The 23,148-nt window shown below is 45.0% G+C and overlaps 1 protein-coding gene across 11 annotated transcripts in view; it reads right to left on the reverse strand.

The window, feature by feature from the left end:
• Window positions 1-23,148, reverse strand: part of SH3BP2 (SH3 domain binding protein 2) — a 420,756-nt gene that overhangs the window by 67,982 nt on the left and 329,626 nt on the right. For 7 of the 11 annotated variants that reach the window (XM_078678566.1, XM_078678567.1, XM_078678568.1 and 4 more), the window contains one exon: window positions 16,653-16,755. The exons of the other annotated variants lie outside the window; for them this stretch is intronic. In XM_078678566.1, coding sequence (XP_078534692.1) covers window positions 16,653-16,755 — 103 coding nt within the window. The remainder of the gene's footprint in view (window positions 1-16,652; window positions 16,756-23,148) is intronic. 11 annotated transcript variants of the gene reach the window in all.

Here is a 23,148-nt window from a genome sequence, read left to right on the forward strand (position 1 = left end):
AGCAGATTTGTATATGATCAAAGGCAGGAAGAGTTAACAGCTTTTATCAGAAGACAACTTACTCAACACCCATGAGGATAGGTCTAAAGGTTGCTTTTAATTTGAATACATAATGCCTCTTTGTCTGTGTTTCTATGTTGATGCGTGCTGTCATTTAATCATGTTGTGCCCCTCGCTTCATGTAAAAGTGTAGTCCTTTTTAGGTCTCGTGACCTATCAATGCGCATGCGCATTGAGAGAAGCGAGACTATAGGGCTTTAAACAAAGCTTACCTAACTGTGGCGATTTGCTGCTGTGCCCGTGGCTTTTAGGTCAATGCGCAAGCGCATTGACCTAAAATGCGCGTGCACATCACCAAATCGCCGTCTGTTCCCTCAGCCGCATTCCTCCCACACCTTTTGAAGTGAAGCTTAGCTTCACTTCAAAGGCCCCGGCTGCTTCACACCCTCATGCCGCTCTCCCCGCTCCGCCCCCTCCCCTGCCCGCCGTGTGCATTTCTCCTCCCCCCCTCCCCACAGCAATGCCCTCCGTCTTGTTTCCTTTCTTGTTTCTCTGGGAACTTTGCACTCCGATGACGCTGAATGGAGTGTGTTTACATGCTCAAGGCAGGCTGGGCTCACCGGTGGTCCTACACACAGCAGCAGCTGGCTTTTGTGTGTGCCTCTAGCAGTCTCTTTTCTTTGCCTATTGCTAACCTTACTTTCTTATCCACAAAGCCAATCTTTTTGGTTGCAAACGGTTCTGTGCCACAAATAAGGTTACCAGCCGTTCATTTGTGCCGATCACCATCTCTCTTACTCCTGATATTTTCTACTACAGATAGTTATCGGGCATGGAGATTAGCCTATTTTTTTTTACATATTGGCACACGAAAACTACAACTCCCAGAAGACACTTGTTTGTTAAATCAAAGCTCAGTTCTACAAACCTGGTGTTCAGTGCACATACATGCAAAACCTGGCAACTTTGCAGTAAGCCACCAAAATCTCAGAGCCACGGCAATTCAAGCTCCGTGCATGCATGCAGACTGAGGAGGGTGCAGGGCCTGTACTTTGCTCCCACCTGCAGCCCGAGGTATCTTCTCACATGCTGCTTAAACTCTGTCTTTTTCTGCAGTACAAGCAATGTGCCCACCACAGGCTGCGTCCAGTAGCAGAGGTCGTTACCAGTTAGCAAAGGACTTCCTGATCAGTGATTGTCAGCAAAGCCCAAAGCTATAATGCAGGGCCCTGGATGCTTTTTGAAATGGGATTTCTCCGTCGTCAAGATGCGCATTGTCTGCTTCAGCCACCTTACACCTGCTGCCAGGGTGGTGTACTGGAGCTCGAAGCCATCTCCTCTGCGTTCGGCCCCGTTCTGATTACCTCTGAGTCCTCCACATCACCTGTTCTTTCACTTTCGCTTTCTCGTTATATGCCCATATACATCTCCCATCACACTCACCCTCACTCACCCTCACCCTCACTCACCCTCACCCTCGCTCACCCTCACCCTCACTCACCCTCACCCTCGCTCACCCTCACCTTCACTCACCCTCACTCACTCACCCTCACCCTCACTCACCCTCAACCCCTCACCCCCTCACCCTCATTCACCCTCACCCTCACTCACCCTCATTCACCCTCACCCTCACTCACCCTCACCCTCACTCACCCTCACCCTCACTCACCCTCACCCTCAACCCCTCACTCACCCTCAACCCCTCACCCTTCCTCACTCACCCTCACCCTCACTCACCCTCACTCACCCTCACCCTCACTCACCCTCACCCTCAACCCCTCACTCACCCTCACCCTCAAACCCTCACCCTCACTCACCCTCAACCCCTCACCCTCCCTCAACCCCTCACCCTCAACCCCTCACTCACCCTCACTCTCACTCACCCTCACTCACCCTCAACCTCACCCTCACCCTCTCACCCTCCCTCACCCTCACCCTCCCTCAACCCCTCACTCACCCTCAACCCCTCACCCTCACTCACCCTCACCCTCACTCACCCTCACCCTCACTCACCCTCAACCCCTCACCCTCACTCACCCTCACCCTCACTCACCCTCAACCCCTCACCCTCACTCACCCTCAACCCCTCACTCACCCTCACCCTCACTCACCCTCAACCCCTCACCCTCACTCACCCTCACCCTCCCTCACCCTCACTCACCCTCAACCCCTCACTCACCCTCACCCTCACCCTCACTCACCCTCAACCCCTCACCCTCACTCACCCTCAACCCCTCACTCACCCTCAATGCCTCACCCTCAACCCCTCACTCACCCTCACTCTCACTCATCCTCAACCCCTCACCCTCACCCTCACTCACCCTCAACCCCTCACCCTCACCCTCAAACACCCTCATTCACCCTCACCCTCACTCACCCTCAACCCCTCACCCTTACTCACCCTCACTCACCCTCAACCCCTCACCCTTACTCACCCTCACTCACCCTCACTCACTCACCCTCACTCACCCTCACCCTCACTCACCCTCACCCTCACTCACCCTCAACCCCTCACTCACCCTCAACCCCTCACCCTCACCCTCACTCACCCTCAACCACTCACCCTCACTCACCCTCAACCCCTCACTCACCCTCACCCTCACTCACCCTCACCCTCACTCACCCTCTCACCCTCACTCACCCTCACTCACCCTCAACCCCTCACCCTCACTCACCCTAACTCACCCTCAACCCCTCACCCTCACTCACCCTCACTCACCCTCACCCACCCTCAACCCCTCACCCTCACTCACCCCCTCACCCTCAACCCCTCACCCTCACTCACCCTCACTCACCCTCAACCCCTCACCCTCACTCACCCTCAACCCCTCACCCTCAACCCCTCACCCTCACTCACCCTCACAACACATATTGTGTTACAATAGGTGTCACATTTGCGAAAGATAAAACTATTGGCATTGTAAATAACAAAGCTATTAATTTAGCTATTTTCAAAACAAGCACATAAATAAAAAATGTGTCCTTTACAATACCAATAGCTCAAACTTTCCTAATGCGAGACCTATTGCATTGCTGTGCTTCTCTCCCCTGCTGCACTCTCCTGCTCTCTAGAGATGTGGCCTAACGATCAGAGCTGCCATCTAAGTCACGTAAATACAAAACATGTTGCATTCCAAATGCTATAGGTGTCACATTCGCGAAAGTTATAACTATTGGCATTGTAAATGACAAAGCCATCAATTTAGCAATTTTAAAAACCAACAAATAAATAAAATATGTCATTTACAAGACCAATAACTCCAACTTTTCTAATGCGAGACCTATTGCATTTCCAATGCTTGTTCTATATGTGCTAAATGTCCCGGTTTTTGGTTTTCAAAATCTGGGCACCCTATGGGCAGCACCATAGCCTGGCCCCCCCACTGGACTCCTTCTTGGCAGAGACCACGTTGAGTGACACATTGGACCTAAGGGGTCTCCTGCCCTCTCCCTCAAATGGGGCCATTCTGACCTCATTTAGGGCTTTAGAATTTAGCCATTTTACAGTGGAGTGTGATCCTCATCACGCACTGAGTGGAAATCCGGGATTTGAACCGGAGGAAGTGAGAGGATTATTACAGCCTTGGAGCGGCTGTATTAGTCCACACAGCCACGAGTACCAGCTGTATAGGCGATGACAGTGTATAAGTATTAAACCACCATATTTCCATCTGTTCTTCCAAATAGGAGGAAACCTTCAGTGTGCACGGTTGCTTCTATATATACTTAACCTATGTAATATTTAATGCACTGGGATCCTTTATATTTCCACTCTTGAAAATGTGAGAGGGACCTTTACAGTGGGAAGGCAGCAACATCAGGCTGTACAGGTCATGGGCAGTTTGTCTACTCCTGGTTTTTTCTTTGCATTTTGGTACCTGTAGTTTTATTTTCACGGTTCTAAGTGGAGGACTAAAATTACCAGAAAGAAGTGGATACTCTACTCACGCCTGACATGGAAGAATATCACAGCGCTGCATCTAATGACAACAAGAAAAGCTCCATAACTGTGGCAGAGCTCCTTCTGCAAATATTCATAATCTTAGCTTCAATTTTATTGGAAAGAAATGGAGCGGGACAGTACGTGGGGAGGAAAGTATCATATTAAACCCCTCCCCCCCTTGAGTCTCTCATATCTCACAGATATTAATTGGCTTTGGGCTGTATGAAGCCCCACTTGAAATCTTAGATGCCCCTTGCAGGGTTGCTCCCCATACCACAAGTGCTGCAGACAGTGCTTAATTTGCAAATAAATAAGTTCCTGGGCCCTCAGCAGGAGGCCACTGTAGCTTGCACCACCCATTGCCCTGCTAGCGCTGCCATTGACAGTACCAACAGAACTACTAACCATCACAGTCCGACCATTCAGACTATTCCGGGCCCCCAAAGCTATAAGAACGGTTTTGGCAGCAAGCCTTAGCCATGTTATATGTATATTACATTAATAAACAACTGTTGTTTCCCCTATTTGTACATTAAATAAACTGTGCCACCATGTGGCAAACTGTCAGAAGTGCTGTTGTTGACAATTAAGTGCCGGTGCTGAGCACCGGCTCAAATTAAGCACTGGCTGCGGGGACATTGGGTAAGCCCGGGATTATGGACCAGAAAGGGGCCTAAAGCACAATGGCTGTGTAAAGCTAGGTGTTTGTGGCGAGGACAGAAGCATCCCTTTGATTTTTCCTTACATAGCGGTTGTGAAATCTCTCTGCCCCATTGAAGGCTACACTGTGTCAAGTCACGTGGGAATACTCAAGTCTCACACAACGGCATTTCCACACTAATGGAAGCTATAAGTAAATGTATGCTTGAATTGTTTTTATGGCCCATCTGCGACTCCCCTAAAGTATTACAAACACCCTTGCATCCAGTGGTCATTGCTGACATTTGATAGCCAGCTGTGGCATTCGGTGAGCATTCTGGGCATCTGAGGAGTATTCAGGAAGGCTAAAAACGGGCACCTGAAGATGAGAAGTAAGCACATGAGTCTTTACATGAAAATGGGAGCAACAAACTGTTCATTTTAGGTATACAAGGTTAAGAGAGATTTCTGTATTGCTGCACTGCCATTAGTGCGGTTTTTCAGAGCTGTTGGCACAGATACCGTCGCACGCAGGTCTCTTTTCGGTAGGAGTTTGTGATTGTTTGCTAGTGAGGGTTGTACTGTTGTGAGCTTGGTGATACCCAACTATATGGAATATCTGTGGGGTGTTGTTTGGGTTGTGCATGCTTATAATGAAAAGCCAAGCAGAAGAAACTAGTTCTGGAGAATAATTCTCGTTGAACATTTTATGAGGAATTTTTCACTAAGAATCGATTTTGCTACTCTCTCTGACAAAACAATTTGGCAAATGCCCGTGTTGTGTAAAAACATTTTCTAGTGGTTTGGGGTTTCTTTACAACCCCATGTTTCCTTTCCTTCCTCCACTTTCTAAGGATATTGTGAATGGGGTCTCCTCCCTTTTCTTTTATCAATTTGTTCTAGCCTTCTCTACCCTGGTCGATGTAATTCCCATCTCGTTCTTCCTTGCTCCTCCATACCCACTCCTCCTCCCTTCCTCTGAGGGTGGTGTGGTCCTGCCTTTCTTTTCCTCTACTTTTCACTCAAAGTCTATTGCCAAGCTCTTTTTCCTATACATCTTTCTTTCTTTCTGTCCGGTCTTATTTTCTTCTTTGTTTTGTGGTCTCTCTTTTCTCGTTTTAGTCCATCCAGAAACTCTTTTTCTTGAAATTCACTGGATTTTCTAAAAAAAAAATGAGATCTGTCAGACTGGCTTTCTTCATTTTGGAGTTTCTCCTTATGATGTTATTCCGTTGTATGAGCGCTCAGTGCTTTGTCCAATTCCTTCTGTTGGTGTACCTGTGCCCAAGTGGCAGCAGTAAATCATGTATTTGATGAAAATCTTAAGTTGAGGGGGCATTGTATTTACTCAAAAAGGCAACACGGGTATTTGAGAGTTAAATGTTGTATTATTTAAGTAATAATTCACGCAGAGTTGAGAACACATATTGCTAATATTATTACATAGTTATTATGACATTATTACCATTATGGGCCGACTTGTTGTTAGGGAAGTTATTTCCTGAATCACGTGGAGGTATTTAATTAACTACATTGCTATCTTTCCATGAGATTTAAGAATCATACATTGGACTACAGTCTCATGCCTGAGCCTCTAAGATCAGTGTGCCTTAGGCGTTTATCTTATCCTATAATGTCTCTGCTATGAAAGTGGACAAATATGGTGTTTGGGTCTTTAAAATCTAACTCAAAGGCTATCTCAGCATTCTATGTTATTCCGAAATTCTACTAGCAAATGGCCAGGTTGAAATTGAATTGGAACTGGAAAAGATAGAAGTGAAGGAAAGTACGTTATACAGGCTAAATTAATAATAATAATAAAGTTCTTTATTCGGCTTATTCACAAAGGAAAAACCATAAAAGAGACAGTAAATAACATTCATTACATTTTTAAATGGTTAAAAGAAAGACATTTCATAGACTTTCATACAAAAAACTAGTGAATTATAAAGGAATTGATTATAAAGTTTTCTGTAGGGATCTACACGATGTATCATTAATAGGGATATTTATAAATTTTTCCTATGTTTCGTGATACATTTTAAAAAATTACTCACAAAGTAACAGACATTTTCAGTTTCCAACATTTGGAGTCTAAGAAGGGCAGGTCTACATTGTCTCAGAGCCCAGTTCCTTAATATTGGGAATAGCCAGATTTTTCTGTGCGATTGGTGAAATTTACAAAGCATGATCACATGTAAATTTGATTGTGCTGATACTCCATCGCACGGACAGGGTGGAAGAATAGCTTTCCAACAGTTTTTCAATGGGAACGTAACCAGTCTAAAAAAAGTGTTTAGCCTAAATCTTGTTAGTAACATTCTCTCGTAAGTCGATAATTGCAGTGTCAGATACGGGTGAATACCATAGGCTATTTGGACCATGTTCGCATGGACTACCGCCGTTTTCAGTGAGTTCGATGCTAGTCTTAGCGTTTCCAAATGTCTTAGAGCTAGTTGTTTGAGTTCTCTTTTTGGGATGTCCGTTATGGATTCTGGTTTAAAATAGTAGTTCTCAAGCCCTAGGTCTTTAAGGAAATGTCTTACATAGGACAGCCACTTTACTTTAGAGGATTTGTCAAGAGCCATCGAGTCAGTGATGATAGACTGGGTCAATTTATTGTTTTCAGATGTCCAGATGCGCCGCCACAGCATCACAGGTTCTGTTTTAATTAGATCCTCTATGTAGGGTGTCCCTAATTCCAGGTGCATGGCATATGTTGAGGTGCCTTTCGGGGTGGCCAAGAGGAATCTAAGAAAGACATTTTCCACCTTCTGGATGGAGCTAGTATCGGTGTACCCCCAGACTCCCGCACCATATATGACGGTAGCCAGGCACTTGGCATTGTAAATTTTTAATAGCTCCACCGGGGGCCTTTTTCCTAGTCTCTGGGAAAAGCTCGCTAGAGCGGCTATTGATCTCTTAAATAGATTGCCCCTTGTGACTACAGCTGGCTTCCATGTTAACTGATCATCTATCATAATGCCCAGGTAAGGATATTGGGGGGTAACTTCAAGTTTTTGATCTTCAAGGTAAATAGCTTTTGTTCTTTTTTGGCCCCTGCCTGCTGTCATGACAAAAGTTTTCTTCACGTTCACCCTTAGCTCCAGGTTACCCATGAAGGTCGTATACCTATTCAGTGAAGATTGAAGCTCGCGAGGGGTGCGCACGAGAATGACGGCATCGTCCGCGTAGAGCAGAGCGGGAATCAGGCGCTGGTTTATGCGTGGGAGGTCCTGAGCCCCCCTCACCATCTCCCCCTCCAGACCATTTGTATAGAGTGAGAAGAGGAAGGGGGCCAGGACACAACCCTGCCTGACTCCACCCCCTACGCTAAACGGGGCCGTCAACTCGCCATTTACTCCAAATCGTACTCTAGCCGTAGCACCAGAATAGAGTTCTCGTAGGAAATCCAGAAGAGGGGGTTCTACTCCCATTTGAGCAAGGACCGTCCACAGCTTTGCATGCGAAACGCAGTCAAACGCTGCGGACAGGTCGACAAAGACCATATAGATTTTGTTAGCCTTGGCCTGTATGTACTTTCCCATTATTAAGGTGAGATTAAGGGCCTGTTCGACTGTTCCGAAACCCTCTCGGAAGCCGAATCGGATATCGGAGATAATACCTCGGTCCTCGCTCCACTGCTGGAGTCCAGCAGTGAGATGGGCCGATAGCACTTCACATCTTGTCGGTCCCCTTTTTTAAAAATGGGGACCATTATAGATTTAGTCCAAGAGCTTAACACTCCCTCATTCACGGCAGCAATGCAAACTCTTGTTAAAATCGGGGCCCAGAGGTCTAGATTATATTTTAAAAAGTCCACTGGGACTCCATCTGGGCCTGGCGCTTTACCCAATTTACTTTTCTGCAATGCTTCCAGTAAATCAGGAATGTCAAAAAGGAGCGGAATGGGGTACTGTGCTCCTGGAGGTGATAAGTCTGTTGGTGAGGTATTTTTAAAGATGTTGGAGAAATGTGTGACCCATGTCTTCTCATCTATGGCAACCTCTATTCTGGGGGTGCCAGTATCCGAGAGGTATGGGGTTCTGACTATGCGCCAGAATTGCTCACTGTTTTTTGATACCGCACTCTCATGGAGGTCATCCCAAAGTTTCTGCTTCAGTTGGGCGGTTCTCAGTTTTCGTTCTCCTATGTATTGGCGCCTTAGGAGTTGAATTTGGGCTACGTATCTTGGTTTGTTATGAAGTGCTAATTTTAATTTTGTTAGGGCAGTTGTACAATTTTGGTTAAACCACCTTTTCTTTACTGAATGGTTAACTTTGGATTTTGACAGAAGTAAGTCCTTAATGGACTCCAGAATCTGTTTGAAGTTCACTAGGACTTCCTCATGAGTAGACGATAGGTCAAGACATTTTAAGATATTTGAATATGCCTGTACTATAATTTTTTTTGTAATTTCAGTAGGGTTAATTTTACCCCATCTGATTGAGTAACCATTCTGTTTTCCAATCTCTAATTTATTTTGTCCTAGCAAACTTGCAATCTCCGAATTTAGGGTGTTAGGTACAGACAAGTACAGGTTAATCCTTAGGGCTGAGTGGTCGCTAAGTGGATTGCCGATGACCCCAAAGTCCTTGGCTATAGCCAGCAGACCGGATGATAAAAATATATAGTCGACTGTTGTGTGATAGCCTCTACCCACATAGGTCGGACTAAGTAAATTGGACTCTGCATTTTGATGATTAACAATTTGCAGGTCCGAGAGGACAGCATTTAATATGTTCCCTGCTTTACTGTGTGTAAAATGAACTAAAGGGGCATCGAATTCGTCCGCCATCCCACAGCAGAGTGGGTTAGTCTTTAGACATGGATGGAGGTTGAAATCTCCTCCCCAAATTAAGTGGGTTGCCCTATTACCAGTTCTCCATTGGTAAGATTGTTTTAGACTCTCATGTACGTGACTGAGGAGATTTATGAATTGATCTTCAGGAAGATTATTATATATATTAGTCAAGAAGATAGTCTCCTTATTAACAAAGGATAGCGAAAGGATTTGAAAATTGGAATCCTGAGAGATTATGGCCACTTTTGTGAGGGTTAGGGTGTTCGCTATATAAGATACTAACCCACCTCCAGGTCTTCCCATTGTACTACTTAGCGCTGGAATAAAATAGGTTTTATAGCCTTGTAAATGTAAATCTTCTATAGACCAAGTCTCCTGGAGACAGATTATTTGACGGGGATTTAAGAAGTTTTGTGCACTCCCATCCTCAATTTTGGAACGAAGACCTGCTATGTTCCAATAAAGTATGGAAGTCAGAGATGTGGCATCTTTTAGTTGTTCTAGTGGGAGTATGACTTCCAAATTCGTGGATCCGGAGGAGATGTTCAAGTTCACCGGAGTGGGGGGAGCGTACAGGTTGTTAGATATGCTTTTACTTGATGGTCAATCGACCATTTCAAGTCCACTGTACCTATTTAGCAAGGGGATGTTGTGCCATGGGTCCCATCGGGGATGATCTCTGATTGTCGGCCTTTGTATGTAAGGTCTCCTATCTTCCCAGCCTCCCCCCTGATAGCGTGGACCCACTGTGTTCCAGGAATAATCTGTATCATAAAATCTTGGGGGACCATGATATCTGGTGTTAGCTGAATCATTCTGTCTGGGGGGGTGGGACTGCCCAAGGGGGCTCTTGTTCCTGTAGTCCGTTTGTTTGTCTGAAAGGGTAGAAAAAATAAAGTGATTTAATCTTAATGCCTCCATTTGGGGTGATATCTTCCCACGAACAGATGTAGTCTGCTATTTGTGGGTCCTCGAAGGTAATCGCTATACAGTCCCCGGGAATTGTTTTTCGGGTGTTGCCCACCCATGGAACCCTAGCGACAGATCTAATCCTACCCTGCCAAGCTGACGGGATCGGACGATTCGTCTGCAACCAGTGCTGTGCCTTATTTTTTAGAGACCAGCCAGGTTCAGAGTTGAAGTCAGTTAGCTCAGGGACACCGGTCATTACCGCCACGTACGGTGAGGCCTCAGGTGGAAAATGTATTGGAGGTCTTGATTTGCCTAAATTTTTGGCGATATTTCCCCTGGGCCTGACGGACGGGGTGTTTGAAGCTGGATGTTGAAGAAGCGGCGTTTTAATAGATGATTTGTTTACGGTTTTATTGGCGATTTTATTAGTGGTTTTGTTAGATGTCTCTATGTGCGGGGCCGGAGTAATTGGCGTTCCTGTGGAAGTCAATAGGGTGATATTTGTTGGAATATTAGAGATAGTCGGGGTGGTTATTGTGTGTGTAGATTTGACTGGCTTCGGGATATTAATATTGGTGGGGGCACTGGGAATTGTAATTTGAAGTGTCTTCTGTTGAGGATTAGTCATATTTTGATTTCCATTTGTTGTTTTTGTGGGGAATGGTTTTTTAATATTGTTTCCCCCTTCTTTGTGGGAGCCTACGTGATGATCGTGTTGTTGAGTTTTTACAAGTTGTTGAATCTGTGACTCCAGGTTCGCCAATCTCTGTTCTAAGGGTTGCAATGATTGTTTAAATATATTAGCCATCTTGGTCAGTAATGTATCGGGAACCTCCAAATCACGCAAGCCCCTGGGGGATTGTATGACAATTGGGGGATCCAAAACTACAGAAGTAGGTGTTTCAGTCTCTGAATGGTGTACTAAGATTGGGACTTCTAATTGTTCTACTCTGTCCGATCTTTCTTCTAGTGGGCTTGGTAGATGGGTCGGGTTGTTTGGTATTGGGGGATTAGGGGCTACCCTTTTCTTGCTTATCGCTCCCTCCCTCCTTCCCCTTTCTATCATTATTTCTATGGAGGTAATGGGTGGGGGGGTTTGCGGGACTAAGTCCGGAGTTTTTTCGAGGTCAAAACTAAGCTGTGATTCAGCTAGTTGGGACACTGATAGGTCAACTGTGTTAGGTAGACTGCATCTATCTCGTGTCGGGTTGACCTCAGCGATTGTTACTCCAGTAACTGGTGATCTGGCGTCCGCCAAAGTCCCCAATGAGGATCTCTTGGCAAAGGCCAGGTCCAAGGAGACCCTTTCTTCCATAAGTGAAATGCTTTGGTCTATGAACGTGTTGGCCTTTGTAATGAAGTCGTCCATAGGACCAAGCAATTTACCAACGCTACCCGGGACTTTGGTTTTAGTTCCTCTAGTAACAACCATTTTTCTTGGGCTATGAGGCTGATGTTAATAATAAGGAGGATGGTAGAGTTACGTGCGGACGCACGGCAGGTAGGCCAATCCAGTCTCTCCGGTCCTCGAACGGCCTCAAACGGCCCGCTCTTTGCCCGGTCTTCGCCCCGGCCTGCGTCCCGCGCGCGTCCCGCGGTGCGCGTTGAAGGACCTGTTTAAATTCAATTTAGGAGGGTGGAGGCGGGCACTGGGAGGGGGCGCGGCTCACGCGGGAAGAGGACCCAGCTGCTGATGGTGAATGCTGGTCCTCGCAGTCCCGGGGCCACGCCTCTCACCTCCTCTGCGGCCACGCAGTTGGTCTTCTCTTCAGCGGCTGCAACACGGGGAAAACAGGTCAGCAGAGCTACTCCTGTAGCGGAGACAGGGTCACAGGGCAAAAACGAACCTCTATGCGAGCGGCTCCCGCGTAGCGGGGGCCGCGAGAGGTGATATAGGGCAAAGTCAGCTGGAGGCGGGCACTGGGAGGGGGCGCAGCTCACGCGGGAAGAGGACCCAGCTGCTGATGGTGAATGCTGGTCCTCGCAGTCCCGGGGCCGCGCCTCTCACCTCCTCTGCGGCCACGCAGTTGGTCTTCTCTTCAGCGGCTGCAACACGGGGAAAACAGGTCAGCAGAGCTACTCCTGTAGCGGAGACAGGGTCACAGGGCAAAAACGAACCTCTATGCGAGCGGCACCTAAATTAAATACTCAGACTTTTTGACAGCGTGTAAAACTCATTCTTTCCCACAATTTTGCAGGGAGTGTGTACTATAAAATTAATTATTTGGTTTTATATATTTTAATATTTTGTTGCTTATGTAATATCGTGTTTTTTGCCTTTTTTGCAGTGTCTGTCGTATATTGTGTTCCTTTATGGCTGTTTTGTAGATGAATAAAGATGAAATGATTGATTGAATTATTTTGCTTTATTTTATAAAAATCTTTGGAGTGCAGGAGGAAAATTGACGTAATGGGCTCAATTTTCAAAGTATAAATAATTGGAATCTTTTTGAAGTGCCTATTTGTTGCTTTTCAGCCAATTTCTTAGCTTAATTGGGCTTTAATAAGCCCGATGGGAGCAATATGTAAGGGAAAAATCTAGGGGATTGGGCTTCCACACCTCGTGCTCCCGAACTGGGGGGGTAGATGGGTTCTATGCTTGCCTGGGGGACCTTGGCAACATTGTTACGCCACTGCTGGTCATTTGTCTTTATCGACCTTGTGATGCCAAATTTCAAGGCTGGGCTGCAATGAATATTAAGGACTTTAGAGAATTGAAGAACAACTCTAAACAAAGGGAAGTTTTTCCTCTTGACAAATTGCTGGACTGGGTGTTCACATTAAAAAATCAGTACTTTCATATCACTTTTAAGTTATTGCAACAACAAAAAAAATTGCTAACATTTACTGTAAACTCTTGAGAAAGCTGCCCATTAATTTTTAGCACCAACTAGAACATGTGAGTGAATACTGAAGGGTGCTGTGAAAAACGACACCAGAGCACAGATATTCAATAAATGATAAACTCTGTAAACTTAATCTAACTGAGAATTTACTCACATAATATAAACTTTTCAAATCTCTCCCTCGGCTATAGATTTCGAAATTATGTAGTGGACCGAAAGTAACCCCGGCATACACCCTATATAGTCCCTATACCAAACCAAAATACTCTGATCAAAAAATACTAAGAAACCTTTAGCATTTTGACCAACTTGTCTAGGCCTCTGGACGTGCACCTAATGTGCCTCTTTGGATTGCTCCTATCCTTATCTCAATTTACATATGTCAAGATCCTTGTATTATTGTTTTGTGATTATTTTGATCTCTAGATTATATTGTGAAACCTTCTATTGTCATGGTGAGTCTGGCACCTGCTATACAAAACCACAATTAAATAAATAAGAAATATTAGAATATTAGAATGCTGGGAGCTGCAATGAAGACAATGTAGTGGCTCTGGGCTAATATAGGCTGGTATAAAGCCTTGTGCACCAACATTCCAATGTTTGTCTTTCTGTTTCTCCCTTTTTAATCTAGAACATTGTACCCTCAGTGGATAGAATATCTAATAACTCTATAGCCCTTCCTCTGTAGTCTAATCTGGTTATTAAAGGCCCTCTCCCTGGTCACCGACCTTGCCTGCAGCTCAGGCCTATAACCCTGGTTCAGAGCATTTGACAACCGGTATAGCACTCGGCAATGGGCTATAAATCTTTAATAACTGCAGCAGGATGGCTGTTTCCGTGTGTTAAACCAAACCCAGTGGGTTTGTGACTGCTTTTTAAAAAATGTAAATTTGTGAGGTATAAACTAGTTTGGACCGGCACAAAGGCGGAATGCAAGCAGACAAGTGTACAAAGTTTACAGCACACAAAGTTTCTAGACAAAGTAAAGAGGAAAGGTGCCTGGCAGCAGCTGAACTTCGTGTCCTCCTGACATGACTGCAACTTATGGTTCAAGTTAGAAATATTGCTTGAGGCAACAACAGCGTGACTTCAGAATACTTATGAAATTTTACCCATTGACTCTTCCTTATGTGATAAGAGATTCTAAAAGTACACTCACCGTTAGCCCTTGTGAGCACAGACTAGTGGCACACTGCAACGAGGAAGGCATGTTCATGTTGTGCACCTGTGTGACAGCAGTGCACAATGAGGCATTCCTTTTCTAATTTTTGTTGTTGCAGTTTTATGTAGCGAAACATGTCCCAATGGGCATTAGAATCTTCACAGGAACACGAGATTACATCACACAAGGTGCCATTTTGTATTATTATTTTTGACACAGGGAGATTAAGCGATTTCCCCAGAATCACAGAATGTTGAACGATGCCTGGTCTCAAACCTAGTTCCCCAGTTGCAAAGTTTGCCATTGGAGTCCCTGCTACTTAGGGGAACTCCTTTGTGTGGATGTGCTCCAAGTGAAAGAGCAGAATGTCATCATTCACACTGAGTTAAACAATGACTGAGGACAGCTGACCTATTACCCCAAACTATGTGTTGTAGTTGGCAAAAAACACAACAGACCTATGGGTAAAGGGGGTTGGAGGGAGGGCCCTAAAAGTCCTATTCATCCATTAATATCTATGCATGTACTTACATACACACACACAAACACATATATATATATATATATATATATATATATATACACACACGCACACACACATGTATTTTAGTAAAATCAGTAAAACGTTGGATACCCTTCATCCATGAAAGAGATGCTGAACCCTCGAGATTTCCGAAAAAAATGGAAATAACGTGCTTTTGCCCCCTTTGAAGACTAAAGCTCGGTGTTGGCTTTTCCGCAAGTGTCTAGGTCAGAAGCCTTTCTTCAAACTTTACATAACTAAAAGAGTCTCCAAAGCAGGAACACTTTTTGCTGTGCTTTGAAAACTTTGCGGGCAACTGGGAGGGATAAGTCGAGAGAGTGATGTACATAGTGAGCCATCTCCTGTGGACAAAACAACTTCCTAAAGAAATGTGTTATCTGTACGCCACAAAAAATCCCGGAAGGAAGCCTACGGGTCCAAAACAAAGAATGAGCCAGTCAGTATCCCCTCTTTAAGTTACACTATTGTACGCTAGTGCTTTTGCTAAATGCCTCGGCTGGTTTAATATTCTCGGAAACGCTCAGTCAGGCCAAACAGAAACAGTACAGTCTTTCCTTTGTAGTTCTGCTGCGCTGTGTTTTTCTTGCCCGGGTCACCATAGCAGATGCTGTTTTCTGGGGTTATCAAGAATGAGCATTTATAGGCAATGGGTATGAATTGTTAACTATTTAATAGAAACTCTCAAAAATGTACGCCTTTCAATTCCTGAAGAGGACAGCACAGCACAGCGGGACAGACAGCTTCTGTACTTAAGCTCAGATTAAAAATCAGAAAGGAAGTGAATTAAGCAAGCACTGGTAAAACCAATAGGTCTGGCCTTAGCAAGCCTGTGATTTTTTGTAAAGCTTTTTTTGTGAAAACATACGAACTAAATATTACAAATGTAAACGTAATGAAAGAGTAATACAAAGTAAAAACATCTAAAAATGACGCATAGGTTTGTCAAAAAAAGTAAGTAAAAAATGACGAATCGCAATAATAAATGTAAACATTAAAAAAAGCAGGGATTGGTCTATGAGACATGGCACTAAAATGGACCACTTTTTATATGTATGTGCAAGAGCAAAACGCCATCACTAACAGTGAAGGTGGCCAATGGCTGAAGGGGCTGTCCCATTGTCCCATGCAGTAGTGAATGAATGGAAAATGCGAAAGGCACTTAAGAAAAATTAATTTAAAAAGCAGACTGAAAGCCTCTCTATGTATAAATACCTGTAAGTACGTATAATTATAATTTTGTTTGGAAAACATGACGCTAGTATAACTGCTAAAGCGGTCTAAAAACTGAGATGAAACCAAAATGAAATTCCACATTTCTGGACCAACCAGAAGCGATACCATCACACCAGCATGGAAGTCTCTTCATCGGTTACTTGTCGCGCAGAGAACAGCTTTCAAAACACTCTTCTCTGTACCAATGGCACATCACGTCAGCATCCTGTCTCCCTCAACAACCTCACAAAGGTTGTGCTTCCATACCATATGATCCCCAAAATTGACTTTCTATTAAAATCAGATACAAGTGGTCATGGAAGAGTTCCATACATTAACAGGGTTATTCTTCTTGTGGTTGTTTTCCTGTGCCTCTTCCTCAAGGTGTATTTTGGAAAATGGTGTTCTGGCCGAAAGATGTACTTGTCCGTCCAAGACACAGCCTACATACAAATTTGAGCACACTTATTATCAAACAGTATCAGTCACCTATATTTACATCAAGCACCCCTTTTCCAAATATGAATCACTCTGAAGAAGTTGCAAGACACTATAAAATATCTGTATATTTAAATGATAATACCAACCTATTGTAGCCATTCAGCGAGAAGGCACCTTGTGAGGAGGCGGACGTGCTACTCTTGAAGTAGTACACACATCCCTTGTGTATGATCACGAATCTCAGCGGCCCTGAAAGACAGTATGAGCACAAGTATAACTACAAAACAGTGGTGGAGGTCAACGGAGAAGTAATTCGACCCACTAGCTTCAGTGCCTCTATATTCTTTTAGTAGCCTCTGCTATATATAGACACCAGACAGGTGTGCATTACTTGGTGCAGGCAAGCAGATCTAAGTAAAGTTTCTGATTTCCTTTTTTCCTGACTTATTCCACTCTGGTCAATTCTTCCTAGTCTGAAGCGCCAGGATACCCGTAGGGTGACAGTATGTGCTATATAACTAGTAAAATCAATCAATCAATATATACAACAGTTACTATTTTTCTGAAAGACTCAAGTTTTTACTTTCCTGGAAATATCTGAATGGTTAGACACTTACAACTGAATGTATGGGGTGAAATACTTGTGTACTCTCTCAAATCTCGCCATTATCTGTGAACTTCATCCTTCGCCCACGCCCACACCATTGTCATTCCTCTCTAGTTATACATGGTCAGGGTAGCCTAAGGTACCAGTATACTGATAATAAATGTAATACGCGATAACATCCTTCTGGGGCAAAGGTTTCAATAAAAATAAAAGTGCAAGCCCTACAGAGTAATGGCCACTTTCGTAACAAAGGGTAACAAGTCAACACTACTCGGCACTGTGATGTATGTTATCCCTCTGTACAGTGCAAAGTATTTTCAATTATTTGAATACAGTGGCGGCTGGTCCATAGGGGCGCCGGGGGTGGTGCCCCACTAGGCAGAATCAACAACAGAAAAACTGCTCACGTGTAGCAAGAAATGTAAGCAGACAGACACAATTAGTCTGTTTACATTTCCAGCCTGTGCTTCACAGCCTCAAGTGCGCATGAGTCATGGTGAACAAACGCACAGCGCAGGCACACAGGCGAGAGCAGCAGGAGTCCAGCAGACTTCGACTGTGCATCTGTGAGCTGAGGGCGCTTTTCATTTTTGCAGGGCCACTCCATTGACATTACATTAGGCATCCTGCGCATGCCTAGTGTAATGCAGATGTCTGAAGATAGGATCCTGTGGGGCGGTGACGTACATTCGCCCGATGCCCTGTCAAATGGCAGGATCTAGCCGAGTAGCCGCTCCCAGTCGCATCCAGTCCTATGATTTGCCAACGTCTGTGAGAGGACTCGGAGACGTGATGTGACGCGGGACAGACGGAAGAGATGCCTCATCCTGGTAAAGTTTTGGTTTTTATTTAATTTAATTAAATCCCCCGCCACCCCATCCCTCCCCGCGCGTACCTCCTCCTCCTCCTCATGCCCCTCCCTCCGCCCACCATGCAGGCCACGACTGTATAGTATTTTGTTTTATTTGTTTGAAGAATTACCTTTTTTTAATTATACAGCATTGCCATAGTATTAAACAAATGCGACCCATGTAGGGTAATAGTTATCGCCACTGTGCACTCCGATGGAAACTTTCCGCCCCCCCCCCCGCACTTTCAAATGTCACCAGCCACCACTGTTTGAATAAATTCCCCAAAATGTCCTTGATTATTTCACATGTTCAGTCTATTAACTATTTGAACAATCTTTGTAGGTCTTGTTGTGCAGGATTTTTGCACTGGTTACAAAAAAGTGTGGAAAGTGTGTCTTGGCATTCTTGACTACACTGAAGTGAACAAGGGCAGATGCCACTTAAACAGGGCAAGGGATACTGTACATAGAGTACAATTTAAACGATAGGATTGCTGGGCTAATCCCATAGGGTGACCGGGCGTCCCAGATTTGCCGAGACTGTTCCTGTTTTTCACCGTATGTCCTGGGTGTTTCTGTAAATTTAAATTATGTCCCGGTTTTCAGAGCGGGGCGACTGAGCATGGAGGGAGACAAGTTTTCTTGTGTTCCAGTGCAGAAATAGCTACCACTAGTAGAAAGCAATTCAGTTAAAACACAGGCTACTGTGTGCAAAAGTTGCATTTAGTTCTCCAAATATTATAAGTGGGCAAGTCTTTTTCTATCTATGCCCCTCGATTGATGTAAAATTGTTGTTCTACTCACACTAAGAGCAGAGGCCCTGATGAAAGCCGGGGGACTTGATGCCCCGCTAGGCAGAAACATATTGGCCTTGTTTTACGACAGATATTTGTTTCCACTGTCGCCTGTACTGTTCTGTTTTTAATTAGGGGGCGTGTCCTTTGCCTAATAACGTTTTTTTAGGACATTCCACTCTATTTTACCATCACCACTAACTTGTTTTGCACTGCACTTTTACTATTTCTTTCAACCATCAATGATCGGCTGTCGCATGGTCGGTTATAAGTGTCTATGGACTCGATCTTGCTCCATTATCATATCCGTGGTCAAATGGTCTTGATGATCAAGGGACCGACCACGTGTTATTGGAGAACCAGATGATAGGACTGATCATTAAGTTCATTTTTGATGGTTATCCACATTTGAGCAATTGGGATTGAGGATTTTGACTTTATATGTACGTTTCTTTCATGCACACTGACCCATTGTAACTCCACATCTTCATAAACTATCCCGGGTAACTAGGGTACCCACTCACAAGCAAGATTAGTTTTGAGTGTAGGATAGCTAGCCACACATATTGTTGCTATGTAGGTGCCAACAACAAAATATTAAATACTCCAATGCTTCAGCACCTGGCAGTGTTACAGGAGAATGAAATCACCAAAGTAGCAAACGATTTCACCGAGCGCAGTATGAAAAGCAGCATGCGGCCCGAGGCCTCGCGCCCTGTCAGCTTTACTAAAGATATGACTCATCATTTGCTCCTCACCACGCTTGAGGGAGCCGGGAGGGTCCCCATACACACAGGACTGAGAGCAGCAGTGGCTTGCCACCAACCGTATACTAGATTACACCATACCAGAACATAAAACCTCTTTCTGTTATTGTAAAAATACCACGGAGGTTTAACCTTTGGGAATAGTAGGCACAGGTATGTATTTACTTTTAGGCCATAATGTTCTCAATTCAAAATCACCCCCTCTCTTATTCGTCATGCCTGGGTGTTTCCGGCTGGTGGAGTTCTACCTTAATTAAAAATGATATTTTACCAAAACTTTATTTATTAAAGCAGGTGCTAAAGTGTGTGCCTGGCTAACAGGAGTGCTGTAAACGGAGATGCTGACACTGTACTCAGAAAGGTCTGGTTTTGGCATGGCTTCATGTGACCAGGTCCTGCCGGGTTCACAGACCCCATAGTAATTGTTTTTAAAATGGACTTTTAAGCATATGCCTATCCAGCTCAATTTTCTCGGCCTTAACTCTACAGGTAAAAACACCGAGGAATTTCTTAACAATTACTTTTCCTTAGATTATTGTATGCAGCATTAAACTCTCGTTTAGTGCATACTGTGAATTGAGTCGCCTCCAGGGCTCTGAGTGAGTTCGGGTTGTGAGTGCGTGTTTATGAAAGGGAATGATTGAAATCTCTGTAGCCTAGGCTAAAGGTGAACAGGAGTGTGTGCAGAAGGAGAGAATGAAGAGGCAGTGCTAAAGAGGAAATGCATGTTTGACATGCAGAGGATATAAGAAATATGGGGGGGGGAGGGTGCAAGAGTCTAAAAGGGTAATAGACTGCAGGGGAAAGTGGTGTAAAGAGGAGAACAGGCGTGATCGAGCTACTCTAAATGCCGTTACCCCTTAGCAGTGTTTAATTTAGTCTCATAGTTTCAGAATACAAGCATTTTCAATTTGAATTATTCACCACAAAATCATTGTTGTTACTGCAAAGCAGCACTGGCAAAGCCAATAGATCTGGCTTGTTTTAGGCGTGGGTCTATCGTTGTGTTTTATATCTGGATGCAGAAACAGAACACTCACAAGAGGCACCCAAATACAGGTCAGGCGGAATACTGTGTGAAGCAGAGAATTACTTTACATGTTTTAAGCCCCAACCAAAATTTCCTAGGCCATGCCTGATGGAAAAGATTCTCAGTCACACTTCCTTGGCCATGCCCCCTTGAGACGCCCTCACTTTTTTCATCCCACGTAAAGAACTAGGTTTGGGTTCGTTTGAACCAGATCACAAAAACTCGGAAGGGATGGGGAGGAGTGGAAACGTGTTTCTGGGCAATACTACTCACAGCACAGGGTCGAGCTGCTGTTTACATATCACACTACAATACTCAAGCCAACATGTGAACACTAAGGGAGGCCAGGTGAGTTGAAAAGAATGTACCAGATCTCAGGGGTTAAAGGTCAGGCCATCCCCTAAAAGTAAATGAGCCTTAATTACATTTTGTCACGTGGTAGAGTATAATATGCAGTGAAATGCCGCATTTGTAATGTTATGCACCCAGTGAATCTGTTTTAGCAAGGCCTCCTGCCTTCCTTTGCTAATACAGTGCTTAGCTGCTAGCACTGCAGGTGAATTCCCTGCTGCTTCTGCGACTGTCATGCGATTTGCTACTTATGCGGTATATTAAGGTTATTGAAAATGGGGGTGGTGAGGGCTTCCGATTCAAAGACACTGCTTTCACCATCACAGCCCCTTCATGGCTGGGTCAGGCGCGGACTGCGCGTGCCAGCAAAGCACTGGCGGTGCGAGGGCCCGCTCTGTGGAAGGATCCCAAAGTGAAGAGCGCGCCACGCAACCCAACAAAGCGCTTCACTTCGTATGTTCGGAGTTCAGTCAGATCGACGGTGCTTGCTCCTTCCGCAGGGGCCCGCTGGGGGCGCTACCTACCGTGCATGTTTCTGAAGAGGCAGCTCCGCCCCCGCACGCGTTCCTTCGTGTCTTATACTGTACGCGCGGGGCCCTGCCCCCTGGCCCCCGGGAAGAGGGGGCGAGAGGTGTGCCTCACGAATCGCTGACACAGTTCGCAAACTTGACATTGTAATGAAGGAATGATCCGACGAGCCTCTCTCCGGTCTGCCTCGTTTCTGCTTCAACTTGCTTGTTGCGCCGTTGCTCTGACGAAGCTAATCAGAGACCAACTACCCTGCAGCACTCGTCAGACTGTTTCGTAGAGAACTTATGCGGCAGGAGTGTGGAATTCAAGTTTATAAGTAGGGTGACCAACTGGCATTGGTGCAAATTCAGGACGGTGATAGTAAAAATTCAGGACAAAGGGTCGAAATTCAGGACACAAATTCAGGACAGGAGGTCAAAATTCAGGACAAAACTACAGGACAATTGGATACGTTTTACAGACACATCAGAGGTCGCGCAATACTATAGAAGTAAGCCCAGCCATATCCAAACATATTCAACAATTTGCAAACCTATCCATCATGTATCCTTTCATCTATTATTTCACTCACCCATCCCCTCATCCATCCTTTCACTCATCCATCCATTATCCATCCATCCACCCTTTCACCGTATCCATCTGTACACTCATCCATCCACTCTTCTACCCATCCATCCATTCACTCATCCATCCAGCCATTTACCCTTTCACCCATCCAGCCATCCTTTCACTTACTCATCCATCCACCCAGTCACTCATCCTTCCACCTTTCCACTCTATCAGTCATCCATCCATCCTCCCTTTCTCTCTCCATCGACCCTTTCACTTAGCAATCCTTCCTTCCATCTATCCACCCACCCATCCATCTACTAATCCACTCATGAATCCATCCATTGACCCTATCACTCATCCATCCTTACTCTCATCCATTTATCCTTTCACTCCTTCACTCATCTATTCATCATTTTGTCCATCTACCCTCCCTTTCACTCACTCATCCATCCTTACATCCACCCTTTCACTCATTCGTCCATCCATTCACCCTTGCATTTATAAATTCATCAATCCATCTATCATTTCACTTATCCACCCACTCACTCATCATCCACCTTTTCACTCATCTATCCTTTCACTCATCCATCCACCCTTTTACCCATCCAGCTACCCTTCCACCCATACATCCAGCCATTTACCTTTTCTCTCTTCCATCCTTCCACTCACTCATCAATCCATCCATCCTCTCTCATTATCCATCTATTCAATCTTTCATTCACACTTTCACTAATTCATTCAGCCATCCACTCATATAAATTTTGAGCGGAGCCTTTTTGACAAGAGGCCCATCAAGAACTTCACCCTCACTGCATGAGCCACTCCAGGACTGGGACAGAAGCCACCCAGGGCAGAGACAGGATCCACCACAGGAGGGGGACAGGATCCATCACTGGGGCGGGGCAGGAGCCATCACAGGAGGGGGAACAGGATCCACCAGAGTGGGCACAGGGGTGGGTATGCAGTATTCTAGTATAATCTTGGCCTCTTCCAGGGTGGGGTAGGGCTCCTCCTCACCCCTTCCTGGACAAGACAAGGAGAAGACAGGCTCTGTTTCCAAAAAGTTAGTTGCACCCCCCCCCACTGTGATGTACAGTACTTACAGGAGATGCTCCAAGAGAACTGATTTAACTGATTGTCCTCCATACTTTGTTAATCAG

This window comes from Lissotriton helveticus, chromosome 2_2 (genome assembly GCF_964261635.1).
Source record: "Lissotriton helveticus chromosome 2_2, aLisHel1.1, whole genome shotgun sequence".
Classification (NCBI taxonomy): Eukaryota; Metazoa; Chordata; class Amphibia; order Caudata; family Salamandridae; genus Lissotriton; species Lissotriton helveticus.